Below are 21,880 nucleotides of genomic sequence, written 5' to 3' on the forward strand. Positions count from 1 at the left end.
CTCATCATACACCTATTCTTTAGCCTTCGCCACCTCTCTCTTCATCTTGTGCCTTATCTCCTTGTACTCTTGCCTACTTTCTGCATCTCTCTGACTATCCCACTTCTTCTTCGCCATCCTCTTCTTCTGTATACTCTCCTGTACTTCCCCATTCCACCACCAGGTTTCGTTTTCCTCTTTCCTCTGTCCAGATGTCATGCCAAGCACCCTTCTTGCTGTCACTCTTACTACTTCTGCTGCAGTTGCCCACCTGTTGCAACTCTTCACTGTCGCACAGTGCCTGTCTTACCTCCTCCCTGAACTCAACCTTGCAGTCTTTCTTTTTCAACTTCCACCATTTGATCCTTTGCTCTGCCCTCCCTCTCCTCCTCTTCTTCTTGATCTCCAACGTCATTCTACAGACCACCATCCTATGCTGCTTAACTACACTTTCCCCTACCACCACTTTGCAGTCTTTAATCTCCTTCAGATTGACTCTTCTGCATAGTATGTAATCTACGTGTGTGCATCTTCCTCCACTCTTGTACATCACTCTATGTTCCTCCCCCTTCTTAAAATACATATTCACCACAGCCTTGCCCATTCTTTCTGCAAATCCACTATCCTCTGACCTTCTTCATTCCTCTCCTTGACACCATACCTACCCATTACCTCCTCATCTCCTCTGTTCCCTTCAACAACATGTCCATTGAAATTCGCTCCAGTCACCACTTTCTGTCCCTTGGGTACACTGTCCATCACCTCATCCATCTCACTTCAAAAAACTAGTGGGGCATATGCACTAACAAAATTCATCATCACACCTTCAGTTTCCAGCTTCATAATCATTACTCTGTCTGACACTCTTTTCACCTCCAAAACACTCTTGGCATACTGTTCCTTTAGAATAATCCCTACCCCATTTCTCATCCCATCTACACCATGACAGAACAATTTGAATCCACTTCCGATCCACCTGGCCTTACTCCCCTTTCATTTAGTCTCTTGTACGCACAATACAGTATATATCAACCGTCCTTATCTCCATCAGATAGGCTAACTCTCTTCACTTACTAGTCATACTGCCAACATTCAAAGTTCCTACCCTCAGTTCCACTCGCTTTACCTTTCTCATGTCCTTCTGCCTCCGGAAAGCACCCTGTTGGCTAACAGTACTGGTGGTGGCCATTGTTAACCCGGGACTTGACCGATCCAGTTTGGAAATTTGTATCGTTGTCCACATATTGATCTGCCAAAATTTTACAACGTATGCCCTTCCTGATGTAACCCTCTCCATTTATCCGGGCTTGGGACCTACATGAACAAACACACTGGTTTGTGCATCCCCTGTGGCTGGGTTTTCCATTCTATCACTGGCCAAATTAATACATTTACACACCTTCAGTCATGCTTTGCCAATTTAGTGATGACAATCATCCTAATATGCAAGTTTTAAGATGGAGGAGGAAACCAGACTACCTAGAGAAAAAAATGTGCAGACATACAGTGTGTTTACATGCACACATAATTAGGTTGAAGGGAATAACCAGTTAAGGCAGAAACCTGTTTTCTTAATAATCCCCATTTACATGCACAAGACTAAATGTGTTTGGTCAAATTGACATTTTATTTATAGGTCTCTGTCATCCAGTTTCATACAATTTTGCGCTGAGCTGTGCGGTTGAGCCCTGCAAAGGAACCAGTATGTGTTTTTCTTGCCTTATACCAAGAGCTGCTAGAATAATAAAGCAGATCTTTTTACTTCAGTAAGATAAGTATTGCATCAGTTTATTCATTACTTTAAAATGTAATTTGACAAAACAACATTACTTTTAATGTGTGACCCTACTACTCTCGACATTGTGTTGCTGAATTTGGCATAGAACATTCTGCTAATCAACATAAATGTAGCAATTTATGAAACATCGAAATAGATTATTTAATCCAGGATAAGAAATAATGCGATTGCCCAAACATTTACCTTTTTAAATATATTTTGTGGACGCTTCTGCCTTTGAATATTGAAAGCTTGTGCAAAGCAATTACATACGCAGGGTGACAGAGTGCGCATGTGTAGACTACATAATCCTAAACAGTAACCCAGTTAAGGGTTTATGTGGTCATATAATCGGATTATTCGCGTAGAAATCTACCTTTGTTAATGAAGTTTTTCAGAGATCAATAACTCAATTTCTCTAATCTGAATAAGGATTTACATGGCATTTTAGAAATCAGGTTTCTATGAATAATCGGTTCAATGGAACCTATGTAAACATGCTAATGGATAGCCAGTGCAATTACCTCAAACACAGATTTTGGGACAGCAAAAATGAATCCATAAAATAAATCTGCTATATTTTGCCAAATTAAACAACTGTTTATATAAATTACTTTCTTTTGTGTAATATTATAACCATCTACTTCTTACTTATTATACCACAGTTTTTATTTATTAATAAAACAAAAATTTGTGGTCTCTTTTTTGAGCAATTGTGTAGAAGAACCACAATCCTTTCTAATTAAAAATATAACATATAAATATTAAATGTTATACTATTTATATGGAGCAATACATAAGTGAAAAAAGGGGTGTATTTGCTGCATGCAGACCCATTTTTATTTCTCTATTTGAGAAAGAAATTTCAGATGTTCACAATATAGATTTTACTTATTTCATGTGTGTCTCCTGGTAGCTCATTAATTCTGTGCTTTGACCCAGCTAGTTGCTTATCATCTTCTCGAAATCCTTACCTGGCATGTTCCTCATATAAAGAGGAAAGAAACATTCCCAGAGCAAGACCTGTGTGAAACTGCACAGCTTGAGATTCATCTGCATTCTGTTTCCCAGGCAATCCCAAACATAATATGTTAAGAATTTCTACAATGTTTTCATTGTATGTGGTTATTAAAACTGGAACCATAAGGGACAGAGCCAATGAAGCACAGGAGCGTGCAATAGCACTGGCGGTGTTTTCTCCAGAGTATGATTTCTGAGGAAAAAACAAAGAACAATTCAGCCTGAGGGGTTAGCAAGATCACTACTAAATTGATCTCCATAAATACTATGGAGAGCATATTATTTACATTTACCTTTAATTAATTTTTTCCTTAATATATGTCAGGAGAAAACCATTTGACAGGAGGCAGGTAATACATATAACTCATTAACTCATTTAATCTAACAACATATTGATAAGGAGGGATACCATGCAATTGTCTAAACCAAGTAACTGAAAAACAAAGGATACAGTATCATATTCTTCTAAATACAATCCACAAGTCTAACGTGCACCATTAAAATCCTGCACATTTCATCTTTTTCAGTAAAAGAAAAATTCTGTAAGCTACACCTTTGCATAAAACACAAATTTTGTGTCTTTCAGTTAAACAAAAACATTCATTTCTGACCAACAATGCTGTCTCATGGAAATGTCTTTTTGTAATAAAATAAATGGAATTCTGCAACTCATTGATATTTGCATCTACTAAGGAATTTTGCTCTATCATGTCAGTGGCAGAACGCTACCTGCCGCAAGCTAGATGTGAACAGCCAGTCTTCAGATTACTAACCACTCATTTCATCCATGTGCTGAGTTGGGTCCTAACTTTTGCAAGGCTACACTTTGGGTTTGATATCAGACTGGCTCCTGTGCACTATTAGACTATTACAATATTACTGTATTTTAAGCACCTCTAATCAACAAGTTTTAAATCCAGATTACATTTTTTACACATCAAGTCAAAATTTTCCCTGTCAAAATGAAGTATGACATGCATCCTTTGAATATGGATAAAACTTCAGTCTGCCAGAAAGAAAAGCAACCTGCCCCAAAAAGAGAGACACTATGACAGCACTAAGTGTATAATTTTTGTGATGTAAGGCTGGTTGCTAACTTGGGATTTCTCCACCCCTCCTCCACTGAAGAAAATGAAAGCATGTTGAAGCAACAGTAAGACCAGTTGTCTAATGAAAAGAAAATTGAATAACAAGTTTAGGAACTTGCAAGAGGGCTTTTCTTAAAGCTGATGTCTCCCAGTTGTGAGATCATCAGGAATGGTTGGATGCTTCTTGTGTGCTAACCTGTTAAACAAATGACAATATGGTAAATGAACTTCCAATTTTGGTTATGAATAGTAAGCTAACATAACATTTTTACAAAGCAGGGAATCAGTGATTTTACATACAACTTGAAGAAAAAAGCTGTAAAACATTTTTTTTTTACAAACACTAATATCATAACTTTCTATAAAAATCTGGGGAAAGACAAAGTGCCTTTCCAGAAAATCAATTTTATTCATAAAGTTTTGTTGCAATAAGATTTTTAAATAAAATGTATGTTTTGCAGGCCTATACTGGAAATTGTATAATAAATATACAGTATGTTCTTATTTTTTATAGGTTCAAAAGGCACCCACTGTCATCCTATGTCTCTCTGTATGCAGGTAACAGCTAATGCTAGTCATCAAAATTTGCCAAAGTATTTTCACAAGTGACCATGTTCACTAAATTATTTTCTGAAGATTTGCAGTGAGGCTTGCTCAATGATGCTTTATTAAGCCAGCATGACATCAGAGATGTAGCAACCAATGTTGGATGTGGATGTCACTATCCAACCTGCTCTACCTGTCAAATATGCATTGTGTGTGCACAGAACTTTCACGCATACATACTACAAGTGTACTTCACCTCACAATGTATAGTGCTGTCCAATCTGTTTCATGCATGTGTGAATAATTTGTGGCATATAATTAACTGCATCATGCATGTGCACTGTCACTATCCAATCTTGCTAAAAGTGCCGTTTGGGTAGTGACAAAGACAGCTCCTCTCAAGTATAAAACATTGATTCCATGTTTCACAGGCTATGTGGGTGTGTGTTAGTTATAGTTATTGGTGCGTGGGAGACTCAGAGGAAGATAAAGGACTTGGAGTACAATTTTGTCTTAGGGAGGCATGGTGGCACAGTGGTTAGCACTGCTGCCTCACATCTCAGGTCATATTTTTGGCCACAACAATTAATCCAAGATGGTTGACAGATGTTTCCCTTGCCTTCAGGGATATTTAAATGATCATTTAAACAACATGCACCACATAACCAACAGTCTGAGAGAAAACAAATTAGATTTCCTTGCTTTGACTTTTTCACCCCAAATTGCCATTATTCCCACCAAACCATCACTTAAGTTGCCTTTATTTTATACAGAACGAAGAACACAAATTGGCAGAAAACTATGCATAAATTTGAATGTATGCTTGTTCTAAAACTACTTATTTTTGTTGCCCAGTTTTAGTCCAACGTTAGCAAAAGCTGAATGCTATTCGCTCTGTACTATTTGCTTGTGACCGCAATATGGCTAAAGCTAACATGTGAAGGAAGAATTTCTACCACATCTGCCACATTAGGTTTAACAGAAAGTGCAGATACACTCAAACACTTCATTCACCCTTATCTTTGTGATTAACTTTTCACTCAGTGAAAAGGATAAAAGCTTATATGAAAAAAATATTTTGGAATAAATTAACTATGCCCTCTTCTGATTCATCTGCCAACCTGAATACCATTAATCAGTGACAGGTAGATGAGGAGGTGCAAAGAAAATATCTGGAAAAATGTGTTTGAGAAAATCCCTTTTGTTTGCCAAGTTTCTTTCAGCTTTTAATGAAATTGCAGTTACAGTGATCCCTCGCTATATCGCGCTTCGTCTTTCGCGGCTTCACTCCATCGCAGATTTTAAATGTAAGCATATGTGAATATCTATCGCGGATTTTTCACTGCTTCGCGGATGTCTGCGGTCTACAGTACGTGTGCTTCCTCAGTTGATTTGCCCATTTGAACTCAAACAAGGGACGCATTTGAATTCAAACAAGGGACGCTATTGGCGGATGGCTGAGAAGCTACCCAATCAGATACCCGCGGTTGAGTTCCTGTGTGCTGCTGATTGGCTCAGCAACGGAGTGCTGCATTGACCAGGAAGTCTAATCTCACTCATTCAGAATTAATGCACGTTACTGCTAATGTTTCAGGATTGCAGAAAAGGTAAAAGTTTTGGATATGTTGAAGGAAGGAAACAGCTACACCGCTGCAGGACACAATTACAGCATCAATGAGTCCACGATTCTTTTTATTTAAAAAGGAGGAAAAGCATATAAGATCTACGGCCGCAGTGTCCTTTAATCAGGACGCAAAACGAGTTGCAAGTGGACATGATAAGGCAGTAGTGTGGATGGAATCTGCTTTAGGGATTTGGATTGAAGAGTGATGGAAGAAGAACAACGGCGGTGCTAAACAGTCGCCTGAAGAGGCTCCTTTAGAAGAGCTGTAACGCTATCCTTTGTTGTGCAGTAAAATTAAACTCATCGTTATCGGACAAGTCATCGTGTCATTGTTGGTGAGTAACCATAATTAATTATTTACGTACAGTACTTATTACATGTACATAGTTTAGTGTCGCTGTACACACATTTTACTGTATACAATTTTTTTTGTATTGTACGTATTTATTGCTGGTGGCCTGTCTGTTGTAATGGCTGTAACGTATTGATATCGGAGACGCTCGATATCTTTAAAATAATATTTAGGTTTTACTGTATGTAAACTGTACATAATTTCAACGAATCTTACCTAATATCTAAGAGAATACAAAGGGTTTATGCTGTATAACTATGCGTGAAATGTTTATAATAGTGTGGGAGAGTTTATAAGGGCTTAAAATATATAAAAATAACCATATAAACATATGGTTTCTACTTCGCGTATTTTCTTATTTCGCGGGTGGCTCTGGAACGCAACCCCCGCGATGGAGGAGGGATTACTGTAATTATGAACAATTTTATGCATAAAATGTACCTTTAAATACTACTGTACAAGGATAATTACTTTATTCACAGAAATACAGCCATATCTTAAAGTAAGAAAACAGACAGGTTTTGAAATATGAAAGAAGAATAATTACCTTCTTTTAAAATACTTACATGCTGTAACCATGTAAAAACACGGCCTTTGGGACAATAACAACTGTCCACTGTACTAAGCAGTGTATGTAGCACCATACTAAGCCAGTGTTTGGTTGACAATATTTCTGGACCAATCTGAAAATAACAAATAATCAAAGACAAACAAACAAACAAATAAAACAGAAGACTTGTGATTTTTTAAGAACTTAATTTTCTGTAATACTAAAAATAAAACCTTTAAGAGTACAGCTTATAAGTCATCTTTTTCTACTTAATATTTTCTAAAAATATTTTATAGAGCAAGAAATTTGTTATAATACATTTTGACAATATTTTAACCATTCTCTTAGTACATGATCACGACATCATGATCTCCCGACTCGAATCCTGGGTTGGTGTATCTGGCTTAGCCCTCGACTGGTTCAGGTCATATTTCTGCAACAGGACTCTTAGAGTCATGCTAGATGATTTTTCATCTGAATCAGTACCACTCCCATGTGGTGTCCCCCAGGGTTCCATTTTGGGGCCACTACTTTTTTCAATTTACATCCTGCCTTTAGGTGCAATTTTTAGAAAACATGCAATCTCATATCACCTATATGCTGATGACTGCCAAATTTATTTCTCCCTCAAGTCAACTGACTCCACTAAACCTCTTCTCAACTGCTTATCTGACATTAAGGACTGGCTGGCTGTAAACTTCCTTCACCTGAACGATTCAAAAACCGAGGTCATTGTTTTTAGTCCCGACCGCAAACAGACTCTACCCCTTGACCTCGACTTTCTTCCCATTCCAGTAACTTCGTCTGTTTCCAATCTTGGAATCAAAATGGATATGGTCCTGAAAATGGATGCTCAAGTCAACAGCACAGTAAAATCCTGCTTTTTCCATCTCAGGCGAATTGCCAAACTCAAACCAATTCTGCCTTACCACCTCCTGGAATCAGTAATCCATGCATTCATTACGTCCCGGCTCGACTATTCTAATTCCTGCCTATATGGTATTAGTAAAGCCACTCTTTCGAGACTCCAATTGGTTCAAAATGCGGCTGCAAGACTTTTAACTGGAAGCAGCAGAAGCAAACACATTACACCGATTTTAAAAACCCTACACTGGCTGCCGGTTAGTTTCAGAATTGATTTTAAGATACTCCTCTTAACCTATAAGGCACTAAATGGTCTAGCCCCTGCCTACTTGAGTGTCTTGCTCCATCGTCACAATCCCCCTCGTGTTCTTAGATCCGCAGATCAGCTGCTCCTAACCGTTCCCAAGGCACATTTTAAAGCTCGTGGTGAAAGGGCTTTTTCTGTCTGTGCACCCAAGCTCTGGAACTCCTTACCTTTAGTGGTTAGGCAGGCCGTTTCAGTCACCACATTCAAATCAAACCTAAAAACTCACTTCTTCACATTGGCTTTTAATTCTTAACCTGTCTTATTCCCACTTGCTTTTTGCTATTTCTCTGTTTTATTGGGTCCCCTGACCTGTTTTTTTTAGTGTCTCTGTTTTAATTCTCTCTTAATGTTTGTTTTTTTTTTTATTTTTTGCTTTTAGTCTTGCTTGTTTTAACTGTACAGCGCTTCGGTCAGTTGTAATGCTGTGTTTTTAAGCGCTTAACAAATAAAAATGGTATGGTATGATGAAAAAAAATTATCTGTGGTGTCACATTTCTTATTTATTCTAAAAGGTTCTTATTTACTATAAATCTTGAAAGTTTTCATCTTGAAGAAACAAGAATGCACCACTGGCATGTCAGGTAATTGACATTGGTTGACTGGAACCTCCCTGTGCATTGGATAGGGAAAAGATTTTAGTGTTGATTTTTTTTTTTTTTCACTCCAAGACAAAATTTACCATGATTTATTTAGTATTTGAATATATTTTTTCCCTGACGACAATAAAAACTGTCATCATTTTCAGTAAAATGAAACACATGCTATGAACGTGACAGATCACAGGCATAATAAGTAGTTTTACTATTAAAAGATAATATACTATAAATCTACTAAATTAAATTATAATGTGACAGTGATTATACAATTGCTATTGGTATTTCAGGATCATTTAGTAATTTGTTGAGTACATCACATACTGAATTTCGAGTTCTATTTAATTTTTTATGTATGCTATGATTCACATTCCTATAGGGTTTTGCGGACATTGTGGTTGTGAAAGTCAACCTGCTAGATTAAAAGGCGGACTGGTGGAAGGACTGGCTGGAAGATAGCAATTATGTTCTAAGAACAGAAGACTTATTGCCTGAGAGATTAGAATTTAATGTGTTTCTTTAACATTACCTAATATTACATCTTTTGTTATGCTTCCTTTTGTTTGGAAGGTGATCTCCTCTAGTTTGTACTCAGAGCGCAGGGGTCATCTCACAGGAGTCTACATGTTCTTCTTATCCCGGTATGGGGTTTTGTCTCATATCCCCAAAGAGGTTTTTGATAGTTTAATTGGACTTACGTTTAGGAGAGAGAAAGAGGGAGTGTGTGTGTAAGAATACAAATGAGCTCTGTGAAGGGCTGGTATTCCATTTCTACCCTAAAGCCAACGCTGCCAGGACAGTTTCTGGCCATGCAGGACCCTGACTTGGATTAAGCAGGCTTGAGAATGCTATATTAACACAAATTTATCAATAAAATGATATCTTTCATCTGCCATATGTAATAAAAATGTAGAACTATATTGACTTTTTCAGTATGCTGGTTCATTAAAACTATGGCAAAAGCCATTTACTCACTGACTGAACCTACTTTTGCCAAGGAAAGCAGATGAACTAATCATTCATTTATACCAAGGCAATCTACAGTAGCCAATTAACAAACTCCATATCTCTTTGGGATGTAGAAAGAATCATCATAAGAAAAAAATCATATACCGTAGATACTCGCATATAAGTCGAAACATTTATGCCTTAAAATTCATTCAAAAAAACAGGGTCGACTTATCTGCGGGGCAACACAATTGTCCATAGAATTTGGTAATGACATTGTACACTCAACGCTTCACGGTGTTAAGTCACCGGTCATCTGCCGTTTCCCATGGTCTTTGAAATAATTATAAGCCAGCAATACTATTGCTAATTAGCTAGTTTTTTTTCTAATTTCATTAAATAATTCTTTAAACTGTGAAATACTTGAATTTGAGCATTAGCTTTTGCAGGTTTTGGATAACAAACATACCATTAGCTGCCACGTGCAACCAGATTTGGAATCAAAAGAACCAAGGCAACGCACGCTATCAATGTCATGCAAGCGCAGCCCGCAATTCAAAAAATTTCTCTGCCTACCTGTTTGTCTCATCTGACAGTAGCTGAAAAGCAGCATCAGGAGAGAGCAGCCTGAAGTAGTCCAGCAGTGGGTGATCTGTTGTGTCCAACAGCAAGCCATGCTGTCTTGTGAAGTCCAGTAGCCAGTTCGGCTCCCACGGATCAATGTCTGGGTATTCCTCCCACGCGAACCTTGCCATAGGTGCATCGGCCGCGCGAATGCGCGAAGGCATCGGCTGGTGTCCGATCAACTGATGCCGGCTTCTCACTCTCTTGCTCGATTCCTGATCACTGTCAATAAAATCCGATTCTGAAAAATCAGAGTCCGACTCAGCGATAATGTGCAAAACATCGTCTGCTGAGTGTTTTCTTTTCTGCACTCGCTTCGCTCCCTTGTGACATATCGACGCCATCTTGCCTTTGTTTACATTTCGCAACTCACACACACGCAAGGATTAGTTGCAGAGTCAATGAGTCTAGCATTTCTCCAAGCACAGAGGGAACGCCTGTGACGTGACAGTGAGTTTTGTCGCCATTAACAGCTGATTGTCGCCCTCTATCTCTGATAGCTGTCAAGTTTTACCCTTGACTTATACGCGGGTCATAACACATTTCGTAATTTTCGGCTTAAAAATACACTCAACTTATCTGTGAGATCGACTAATACGCGAGTATCTACGGTACTTACTCTACAAGCAAGTGACTTAGCCTAGCAAACTGAACACAGCACCTCAAACTTACGAAGCAGCAATTGCAAACACAATGACATGTCACACCAATTCTTTAAAATATTCTGTGTTGTGCTGTACCAAACAGTACAGCTGTTGGGTTTTAATTGCTTTATTGCAATGAAATTCTTCACTTTTGTGTTCAAAACAGACATATCTTCTACTCATAAAACTATAAACACGTAGTTTCAGCAGTGGATATTGTTTTTTTTTTTTACCCCCATTTTAGATAATGCTTATTCACTCACCTCTGGATTGCCCTCTACATCTGAAGGAAGACTATTCTCATATTTAGCAACAGCCACTGCAAGGCCAGTTAGTGCTAATATGGAGTTTCCTTGCATAACTGGACTGTCTCTGAAAAAAAAAAATGGCTTTAAATTTATTTTATTATATGAATGATAATTCTTGATTTCACCTTGGGAAAAAATGTAGTTATTTTAATTGAAGAAGAAAAATAAGTAAATGATCAATATTGGCACCCTTTGCAAAAATTTTGGTAATTTGTCTTTTATGTCCAGTCTTTATTTGCTGTGTACATTGGAATATAATAATTATTTCTATCTGACTTTAGTGGGTGAAGCTACAGTACCCAAAGTTGGACAGAAGCAGTACATGTTGAAACAAGTGTGTCTTAAAGGTTCAATCACATCACCACTACCAAAGTATACGTGCCAGTGTTTAAAATTTTATCAAGATGGCACTAATCCTCCCAAAAAGAAAGCCACTCAGAAAAATATCAGAATAACACCATGCCTCTTTGTCATTAAAATATCTATTACTGCCAAATTCTCTTCAAAATGTTGATAAGAATCCTGGTATTTCTGCTACTAGTAGAGTACAAAAACTGAAATAAGGATAGCTATGTCCAATTGGAAAATTATCATAAAATCATAACACTGTGAATTTCCCCATGGGATTAATAAAGTATCTATCTATCTATCTATCTTTATTAAATATAATGTCTAAAGAGACAAATCTTACTTCCCAAACCCACCCTCCACCCCCACTTTCAGATTCATGCTGATTGATTACACCTTTATTGTTTACAGAGTGAACACTGCCGAACGACCAAGCACCCTTCTGACAGCTGTGAGGGCAGTGAGGAAAAAATATACACCTCTAAGCATAGTCGGTCACACTAGAAATACATAGGAGGTGGCTTCATGAAGGGACAATGAAAGAAGAGGATTTTTAACAAAGGAGATATGTATATTAGGTAAATATTTCTTTGTAACCAGGAAGAGAAGTAAAAAGAAGTAAATAAGGTTAAAAATTTAGGTTAAAATGCAGATAACCAAGTAAATGTGGCAAAAGTATTAAAAACACTAAGAAAAAGCAATCTAAAAATACAATAAATAACTGCAATGTGATTAATTCCATCTAACAACTCAAAGAGGCATTTTAAATTAAATTAGTTTTCAGATGTACAGTATATTTTGCATTTTCTGATAGTGTGTGTACTGCTACAATTTTACCATTATTTGTTTCTATTTTTTGCATTTTGCTGTGCATCTTCACAAAGCCTTGTGGCCGAGAGGCATGCTCATAACATAATGTTGCCACCAGCAAGCGTTAGAATTATGTTCAGGCCCAAAATGTCATTTTGGAATGTGCCCAGATCTCTATCTTCTTCCACCTTATTTTAACACATATATTCTGATAATCTTCAAAACAGATTTGTTACAACCCTGAGAAAATGGTGTTGACACCATTTACCCATGTAGGCTGTGGAATACTATGTTCTTGACAGTTACCATAGCCTTTTGGGTAGCATCCTTGACTATTGCTCTTCTTAACAAGATAGTTAATTTTAGTAAAATTAATGACATAAACAGCAGCCCCATACAGTATACACTTTATATTGTAGTAATTATTACTCATTGTTACTGAATTTGGAAATATATAATGCTTGAAAATGTTGCTATACCATCCATTCATTCACATCTTTCAAAACTTCACTCTAAACTTACTTTGAATATTTCTTTGTCCACATGACTGAGGTTGAGATGGGTACCTCAAACAGCCAAATGTAACACAGTCTAGAGATACAGTCAACGGTTTTATGTGAAACTTACCATGTGTGAACGTAATTATCTCTGTTCCACTAATTATACAGCTTCTAAAGACAATTGTTGTTAACTATATTTGAAAAATTAGCTGTTTTTATTTATTCATATACAATATAATAGACCAATTAAAATTTACGAAAAAAAATAGATTAAAACAAATGACTATAAATAAAAAGGCATGACTGCTGTGGGTCATTTTGTGTACTTTATAAAGAAATAAAACAGATTATTCTTAGAGATTTTTTCCAATAATTGTTTTTTTTTTATTTTGAAGCTGAAATAAAAATCTACAGGAACTGAGTTTGGCCTTGATAAACGTTTTTATCTTTTTTTTTTTTATAAATCTTTACATTTACAATGTATCAAAATAATCATTTTATTTATTTTTAAAATATTAACTTTACTTGAAGAAATTTTATATTGTGATTTATTTGAAGAAATTTAAAAATGTTATACATGAGTATTCCTAGAAAATCATGCTATTAAGAAGTTCAAAGATTCAAACTTTGACAGTATTTGTTTCTTTTTTGTTTTAAAGGACAACATCATACTTCAAGAAGTAAAATTAATATTCCACATTTTAAATGGTTAAATGTGAAAATGAGCAAATACCTCAGAATTTAAATCACTGACAGAACCTGCTGAATATGCACTAGAACCATTTTAAATTATGCAACACTTACTATAAGACATCAAAAGGAAAGTAAAACATTTCAGACTGATTCAGTAATTTTCTAGTGTTTGAATGTGCAGCCAAACAACAAATAAAGTTAAATCAATAAACATGAATGATATTGTATTCAACCTTTTGACAAATGACTGTAAACTAGTACTTACTTTGCTGCTGATTTTATAACATCTGTCAGTTGATCTCTAGCCCTAAAGAGAGGCAAATCAAATTAATAGCTTACATTTTGATTTAAAGTAATTACCCACATTAACTTAGCTGTCAAGAAGATGCCACTTTTAGACAAATTCAGTTTTCCACAAATTTGAAGCAGCAGGGTAAAGCCTTCTTATGCTAAAGCATTGTCTATTTTGCATAAGACTCAAAATTCACATTGTTAAAACCGTCCTTTCATTTTTAAGAATTGACCATTTTTGCTATGTTATCACATAACACAACAAAAGGATAGACAGAAAAACATGTCAGTAACATAAGACAGGACTGTTATATACGTGCTATTGTTACATATTACAAGTTAGGAAATTAACTAGTTTTTATTAAAAATATTTTAAGTCTGAAATCTGCTATCTCATTGTAACCTGATTTGCAGTTAAGACACCATATATATTACTGAAGCCTTACGTAATGGTTTAACCTTACTTGTACACTACAGGCCACAAAGACAAATTTGGACTGTTTTAATTATCTGTATACAACTATATACAGCAAGATGTCATATTTTTTGAGGACATGATGTTAACCTTTGAAACCTATTCAAATATACACCAATAAGCCACATTAAAACAACTGACAAGTGAAGAGAATAACTTTGATTATTTCATTACAATGGTACCTGTCAAGGAGTGGGGTATATTAGGAAGCAACTGAACAGTCAATTCTTGAAGGTGATGTGTTAGAAGAAGAAAAAATGGGCAAGCACAAGCATATGAGTGACTCTGACAAGGATAAAATTGTGATTACTAGATGAATGGGAAAGAGCATCTCCAAAATTGCAGATTTTGTGGGTTGTTCCCGACATGTAGTGGTTAGTATGTACCAAAACTAAAAGGAAGGACAACCGATGAACTGGTGACAGGGTCATGGGCACTCAAGGCTCATTGGTGTATGTGTCCCATACACAAATTGCTAAAAAAATTAACACTGCTATAATAGAATGGACTTCACAAATAATCCATACATGCTTGTTAGAATAAATTAATACAATTTATAAAATAAATAATAAATAATAATAAAAGATGGACATATTCAAGTGTGTGTGTATACAGTAGATAGATAGATAGATAGATAGATAGATAGATAGATAGATAGATAGATAGATAGATAGATAGATAGATAATTCAAAACATACCCAGTTACCCATAACCACGTTTTAGTTGCTATTATTACATATCAGCATACATACAACAGATCTGAGATGAAATTCAAACATAAAAAGCAATGTAAATTGACAAAAAACTAAAAAAAAATAATTAAATACTGCCTTACTGGCACAAAGTTAAGGTTACATAGACTGAGCAGAGAATCCGTAGGTAACAGGGACAGTAAAGAATGACTTGGGACTACTAAAATGTAATGGTTTGTAACTAAACAAATGTAAAATTTATTTAAATATTCATCCTTCCAATCTAGTCTTCTGAAGTATCACATGTGAAATTACCCCACATTTACTAGAAAAAAATACTTTTCCTTGATGTGGTGTCACAATTTTTTGTTGTTCAGTAATGTGTAATGAAAATATTTGTGCATTTTAATAAATACACAGTATTCACTTTTTTTATGCTTGACAGGCATAAAAACATCCTACAATCAGCGTCTCTCTGTGTAGCTGTATGATACAATTCAAATGCCTTCAATTATAAATATAACTCTGAGGGGCCTGAGAGGTATTTCTGATCACTAATTTAACTGTGAATATCTATCATATTTATTGATGATCACCTGATTCATTATTTTGTTAAATAATGTGCTCCGCTTATCCAAGACTAGGTTGCGAGGTGCAACAGTCCTAGCTATGAGGCCTAAATGTTCCTTTCCCCAGTCACACTAGCTAACTCATACTATGGGATCCTGAGGTGTTCCCACTCCATCTGGGAGATATAATCCTCCCAGCTAGTCCTGGGTCTTCCCAAGGGTATTCTCCCAGCTAGTCATGCCCGTAAAACCTCCAAAGGAAGATGTCTGGGAAGCATTCGTATCAGATGTTATGTACCACTTCTTTGGCTCCTCTTGATGTAAAAGGTCAGCAGTTATACTCCAAGTCTCTCCAAGTGTGCTTTTCACCCTATCTCTAAGGGCAAATTGCACCATTACTAACAAAATAAACACACTAAAAGAATAAAAAGACAGGAGTACACAAAGTGTAAAGCAAGCAGAAAAGCAATGCTGAATTGTTCAGCTCAAGTGGACAATAAAGCACACCCTTTTCATCATTCATCTCTCTCTTAATCATAGCCTCTGCCTCAATATTTTGTCCCAAGCTACACACTGAAACTTTACTACAAAGAGGCTTTAATGTCCTAGAGTCCCTCATGAAAATTCAATGGAATTATTTCAGAGATAATGGGTTGCACTTATTTTTCTATTGGGCACCAGGCTGGAAATTTATCTAGCAGCTCTTGGTGTACTTAGTCTGGTTTAATCTTAAAAGGCTGAATTTATCAGGACAACTTTTAGTTTAAGTGGATGGATCTATGCTCACCCCCTAAAAGATGGGACAAAGAGCACTGGCTGCTTTCCAGTCATTCTGGCTAATCCACGAGTGGAAAACCTATTCCAACCTTTCAAAATCAGTTGTTAAAACACTTCTCAATCTTGGGCAGGATGTCTTGCAACCTCTTGTCTGCCTAAGGCTTTATGGACTGGTACCCCCCTTTGTGCATTTTGGGGCTTCCAATGGAGATACTGGGCTTACCAGTAGCTTACTAGTGGGTCATATTTTCTTGTGCTCACTATCAGCATGCTTGTGTCTCATCTTCTGAGGTGTCCTTATGAACTTTAAGCTACACCATACAAAGTTGGTGGTGCCACAGTCCCTTACAATTTCCTGACAATTAGCCACTATTTCCTTTTATGATTATATTGTTAAGAAGTGTCCACATTTAGAAGATGATTTTGAACTTTGATTTATTGTCACAAAGATGCATGTTCTTTAATTGCAATCAAGTTAACATTGACAGGAATATGACTTTACAAAATCAAAACTGCAACTTTTGTGTGGAATAGTCTCTAGAGACCAAAGCCCATGAGAATAAAAAAAGTTATTTAAAACAAACACCTCTGAAATAAAGAAATGTATGACTTAGTTATGAATGTAGTAAACCTCTTGTCCTATTTGAGTTAAAAGTCTGCCTTGCACCCACTTATCCAGCACAACTAGAACTAGCAGTTACATTCTAGAATTAAAACAAAATGCTTGATATACTGTATATTAAGTTAAAAATAAAAAAAACTTCAAAAAAGGATTACCAGAGCCAAGCTGTAAACTGTTTATACTGAAGGCTTTCAGCACTGTCTTTGCCATGTTTCTGCTGCATGTCCAGCTCAGCCTGACGCCCCTGTTAAAATAAAATGGTAATAAAACAATTTTCAAAGAGCTCTACTTATCTTAAAAAGTCTTATGTTCAATTTGCATTTAACATATTTTTAAGTGGTTTAAAACTTTTCTATAACTTAAAAAATTCCATTAAGTACAGTAAAGGGTTGTGAATGCTGAAAACAACGACAAAAAAGAAGCAACAAAGCACACAAAAAAGTTGAGAGAATGACTATTTCTTAGTGTGATTATTGTTTCAGATTTTCAACATGAAATAAAATTACTAATGAATTGCAAAAACCAAACAAATAAACTGCTCAAAAAATTAAAGGAACACTTCGAAAACACATCTAATCTCAATTGGAAAAAAATCATGCTGGATATCTATACTGATATGGATTGGGTAATGTGTTAGGAACAAAAGGATGCCACATCGTTTGATGGAAATGAAAATTATCAACCAACAGAGAGCTGAATTCAATGACACCCCGAAAATCAAAGTGAAAAATGATGCGGCAGGCTAGTTCATTTTGTTGAAATTTCATTGCAGTAACTCAAACTCGTACTCAGTAATTTGTGTGGCCCTCACGTGCTTGTACTCAAGCCGTACAACATCGGGGCATGCTCCTAATGAGACGACGGATGTTGTCCTGGGAGATTTCCTCCAAGATCTGGACCAGGGCATCACTGAGCTCCTGGACAGTCTGAGGTGCAACCTGGTGGCGTCGGATGGACCGAAACACAATGTCCCAGATGTGTTCTATTGGATTTAGGTCGGGGGAGCGTGGGGACCAGTCAATGGTGTCAATTTCTTCATCCTCCAGGAACTGCCTGCATACTCTCAACCTCATGAGGCCGGGCATTGTAATGCACCAGGAGGAACCCATGACCCACCTGCACCAGCATAGGGTCTGACAATGGGTCCAAGGATTTCATCCCGACAGTACCATGACAGTCAAGGTGCCGTTATCTAGCCTGTACAGGCCTGTGCGTCCCTCCATGGATATGCCTCCCCAGACCATCACTGACCCACCACCAAACCGGTCATGCTGAACGATGTTACAGGCAGCATAATGTTTTCCACGGCTTCTCCAGACCCTTTCACGTCTTTAACATTGGCTAAGGGTGAACCTGCTCTTATCTGTGAAAAGCACAGGGTGTCAGTGATGGACCTGCCAATTCTGGTATTCTATGGCAAATGCCAATCGAGCTCCACAGTGCCGGGCAGTGAGTGCAGGGCCCACTAGAGGATGTCAGGCCCTCAGGCCACCCTCATGAAGTCAGTTTCTGATTGTCTGGTCAGAGACATTCACACCAGTGGCCTGCTGGAGGTAATTTTGTAGGGCCCTGGGAGTGCTCATCCTGTTCCTCCTTGCCTAAATGAGCAGATACCGGTCCTGCTGATGGGTTAAAGACCTTCTACAGCCCTGTCCAGCTCTCCTAGAGTAACTGCCTGTATCTTGGAATCTCCTCCATGCCCTTGAGACTGTGCTGGGAGACACAGCAAACCTTCTGGCAATGGCATGTATTGATGTGCCATCCTGGAGAAGTTGGACTACCTGTGCAACCTCTGTAGGGTCCAAGTATCACCTACCAGTAGTGACACTGACCGTAGCCAAATGCAAAACTAGTGAAAAAACAGTCAGAAAAGATGAGGAGGGGAAAATGTCAGTGGCCTCCACATGTTAAACCATTCCTGTTTTGGGGGTCGTCTCATTGCTGCCCCTCTAGTGCACCTGTTGTTAATTTCATTAACACCAAAGCAGCTGAAAGTGATTAACAACCCCCTCTGCTACTTAACTGACCAGATCAATATCCTAGAAGTTTCATTGACTTGATGCTATACTCTGATCAAAAAGCGTTCCTTTAATTTTTTGAGCAGTATATATTGGAGTAATCTTAACTACCAACTGTGGTGAGAGAGGACGTGCAGGTGATGGGTGTAACAGAACAAGATGCAGAGGACAGAAAGATATGGAAGAAGATGATCCACTGTGGCAACCCCTAACGGTAGCAGCCGAAAGAAGAAAAAGAAGAACACACCTCAGATTCTCAAACCCACCTAATTCAATTCAGGGTTATGGGAGACCATAGCAAATCCTGGCAGCATCTAGCACGAGACATGAACCAACACTGGATAGGACACCAATACATCATAAGGATCACTGATGCACACACGAATTCAACATGGGACCAGTTTAGAGCCACTAATGAATATAATCTACACATCTTTCCAGATGTGTTAGATATGCCATTAAGACCCAGGATGAACAATCCAATTCTAAAAGGATAATGAATGGTTGGGGGATTCAAACCCAGGACACTAGTTCTGTGAGGCAGCAGTTCTAACCAATACACCACTATAAACACAACTGAATGAATATTTGTAATTACGTATATTCAACATTTTTTTAAATATTTACTGCATAATAGAACAATTGATAAAATATAGTTATCCTTTATTAAGCATAACACTGCTTTCTGGGGATAATTTAGTTACAAAAAATACATAACTTTCTTACATACATAAGCTGTAAAGCAGAGTTGGGTAGTAATGAGTTACATTTACTCCATTACATGTACTTCTAAGAGTAGTTTTACTGCACCATACTTTTTGCTTTTACTTGAGTACATTTGTGAAGAAGAAACGCTACTCTTACTCCACTACATTAGGCAACACTCAATTCGTTACTTTTTTTTTTTATTTTATTTATTAATTTTATTGTAATCATTCCATACAAATAGATTAATTTATAACAAAAAAAGAACTGAAGACAAATCAAACCCCACCCTTGAGAAGGAGAGCTTAGCCAAAGGAGAATTGCTTAGGGCTTTTTAATAAGGCAACAATAAACAAAAGAAAGGAAGAAATATATATAGGTAAATAAAAAATGGAGAAGGGAAATAAATGCGGTAATAGTTATTTCTCTTATTCTAAAATAAGGACAATCCCGACCGCTTTTATATAGTGTCTTGATGATTGATATTCACTATATTATATTCATTGCTTATATAGGAGCCTTATAGTGTGAGATATATTTCTTTTGTCCCGACACTTGGCATCTCTTGTTAGTAACCAGTTCGTCAATATCAGGCTTGAAATCTTGTGCAGCTGCAACTTTTATGAGGGATGAAAGGTGCTCGACGGTAAGTCTTGAGCGATGTGGGGTTTTCATTAACAAAAACAATTGCTCACAAAGGTAAGTGCTTCCGAACATTCACAGTACTCTCGATGCCAGCTTACGGACCTGCACATACAAGGGTGGCAGGTAAGCATACAAGCCTGGCACACCAACTTCGTTGTATTTTGCCTTCAGAATAGAATCTGACTGCACTTCAATCAATTCCATTTGGATATTCTCAGGCGCATTCTCAACGTTGTAAGAGAACAGCGCAATGCCCTGTTTGTGTGAATTAAAATCACGAAAATGCTCACTGAATTCATTGCTCAGTAATTCAAGTTGGAAAACAAAATCCTCCAAAAATCAAATTTTACTTTACTAAGTTTACTTCAAAGTTTATATTGTAAAATAAGCCGATATGCAAAAAGCCACCTGACCTACAATAATTTTACAAACTCAAAATTACAAAAATATGCTAATAAACAACTCACCAACTTCTCGCGTCCACTTCAGATCTTCAGCTGTAGTCTGCACTAACTGTTCGTTACAATACTAGCACAAAATTACATGAAACTAGAGCAAAAAAACGTGAAAATATGTGGGCTATTACTACTCGTGATGGTCAGTTCTGCTCAGTGGCCAGTCTCAGCAGCCCAGTCAGTAGTGTAGCCTTAGCAGGGGCGGCTCTAGGCTCGTGGCGGCCCTGGGCAGAGAAAGAATCGGTGGCCCCTTCGCCTGGCAATGTCAATACGGTATCTTATGCACGGTGGATGGCCACATCCATTGCGGAAACTGCATAGCCACCTTGTGCTCATAACACGCTTCTATATATGCGTGTCCGTAACTTGAAAACCAAGTGGCGGCCCATGATATTCTCATTGCAGCAAAACATTATAATACCAAGTGCATGTGTGTACTGTATAATATTAACAAAAAGACCAGCTTACTACTGAAAACGGCAAATATAGGAGTGAGTGGGGATCGAACCGGGGACTCTTGATTACACTTGGTTTGTGTCTGTACTTGTGCTGTTACTTAGAGAGTCAGATCGGGGGAGGGGTGATGTTAGAGCGCGTGAGCTTATTCAGTGCTGCAGGAACAACGCACATGTACTGAAAGAAAAAAAAGATCAACATGTTGCCTTCCCTGTTTGTTTGTATATCTCTGCCTGTCTGTCTCTCTATTACGCAGTGCTCTGTCTGTCTATGTGTTATGGATCTTGAAAAAATAAGTTATAAGGACAGTTGTTCATGTTAATTGCAGTCTCAATTGTAAAAAAAATATTTTAAAAGGAGTATCCCACATGAAAATATAACGGTCTCATTAACTGACAGTGCATACCAATTTATAAATTTTATGTCTGTTTGAGGTTAAAAAGAAAAAAAGAAGTAACACTTTGTCCTCAGCGGGGAATTAAACTCATGTCTGTGAGGCACAGCAAAGCTACTCGCTCTAAGAGGCGAATCTTAGCGCGCTACGCCACGGAAACTGATTCATTATATTTGAAGCTTTTGTGAAAGTGTTTATTTGATCTT

At 37.2% G+C, this 21,880-nt stretch overlaps 1 protein-coding gene across 1 annotated transcript in view; it reads right to left on the bottom strand.

The window, feature by feature from the left end:
• Nucleotides 1–21,880, bottom strand: part of focad (focadhesin) — a 351,198-nt gene that overhangs the window by 101,491 nt on the left and 227,827 nt on the right. Inside the window, 5 exon segments of the mRNA XM_051930168.1 lie at nucleotides 2,731–2,969; nucleotides 6,953–7,069; nucleotides 11,180–11,288; nucleotides 13,841–13,882; nucleotides 17,157–17,245. Coding sequence (XP_051786128.1) covers nucleotides 2,731–2,969; nucleotides 6,953–7,069; nucleotides 11,180–11,288; nucleotides 13,841–13,882; nucleotides 17,157–17,245 — 596 coding nt within the window.

The sequence above is a fragment of the Erpetoichthys calabaricus genome, chromosome 7 (genome assembly GCF_900747795.2).
Source record: "Erpetoichthys calabaricus chromosome 7, fErpCal1.3, whole genome shotgun sequence".
Lineage (NCBI taxonomy): Eukaryota > Metazoa > Chordata > Cladistia > Polypteriformes > Polypteridae > Erpetoichthys > Erpetoichthys calabaricus.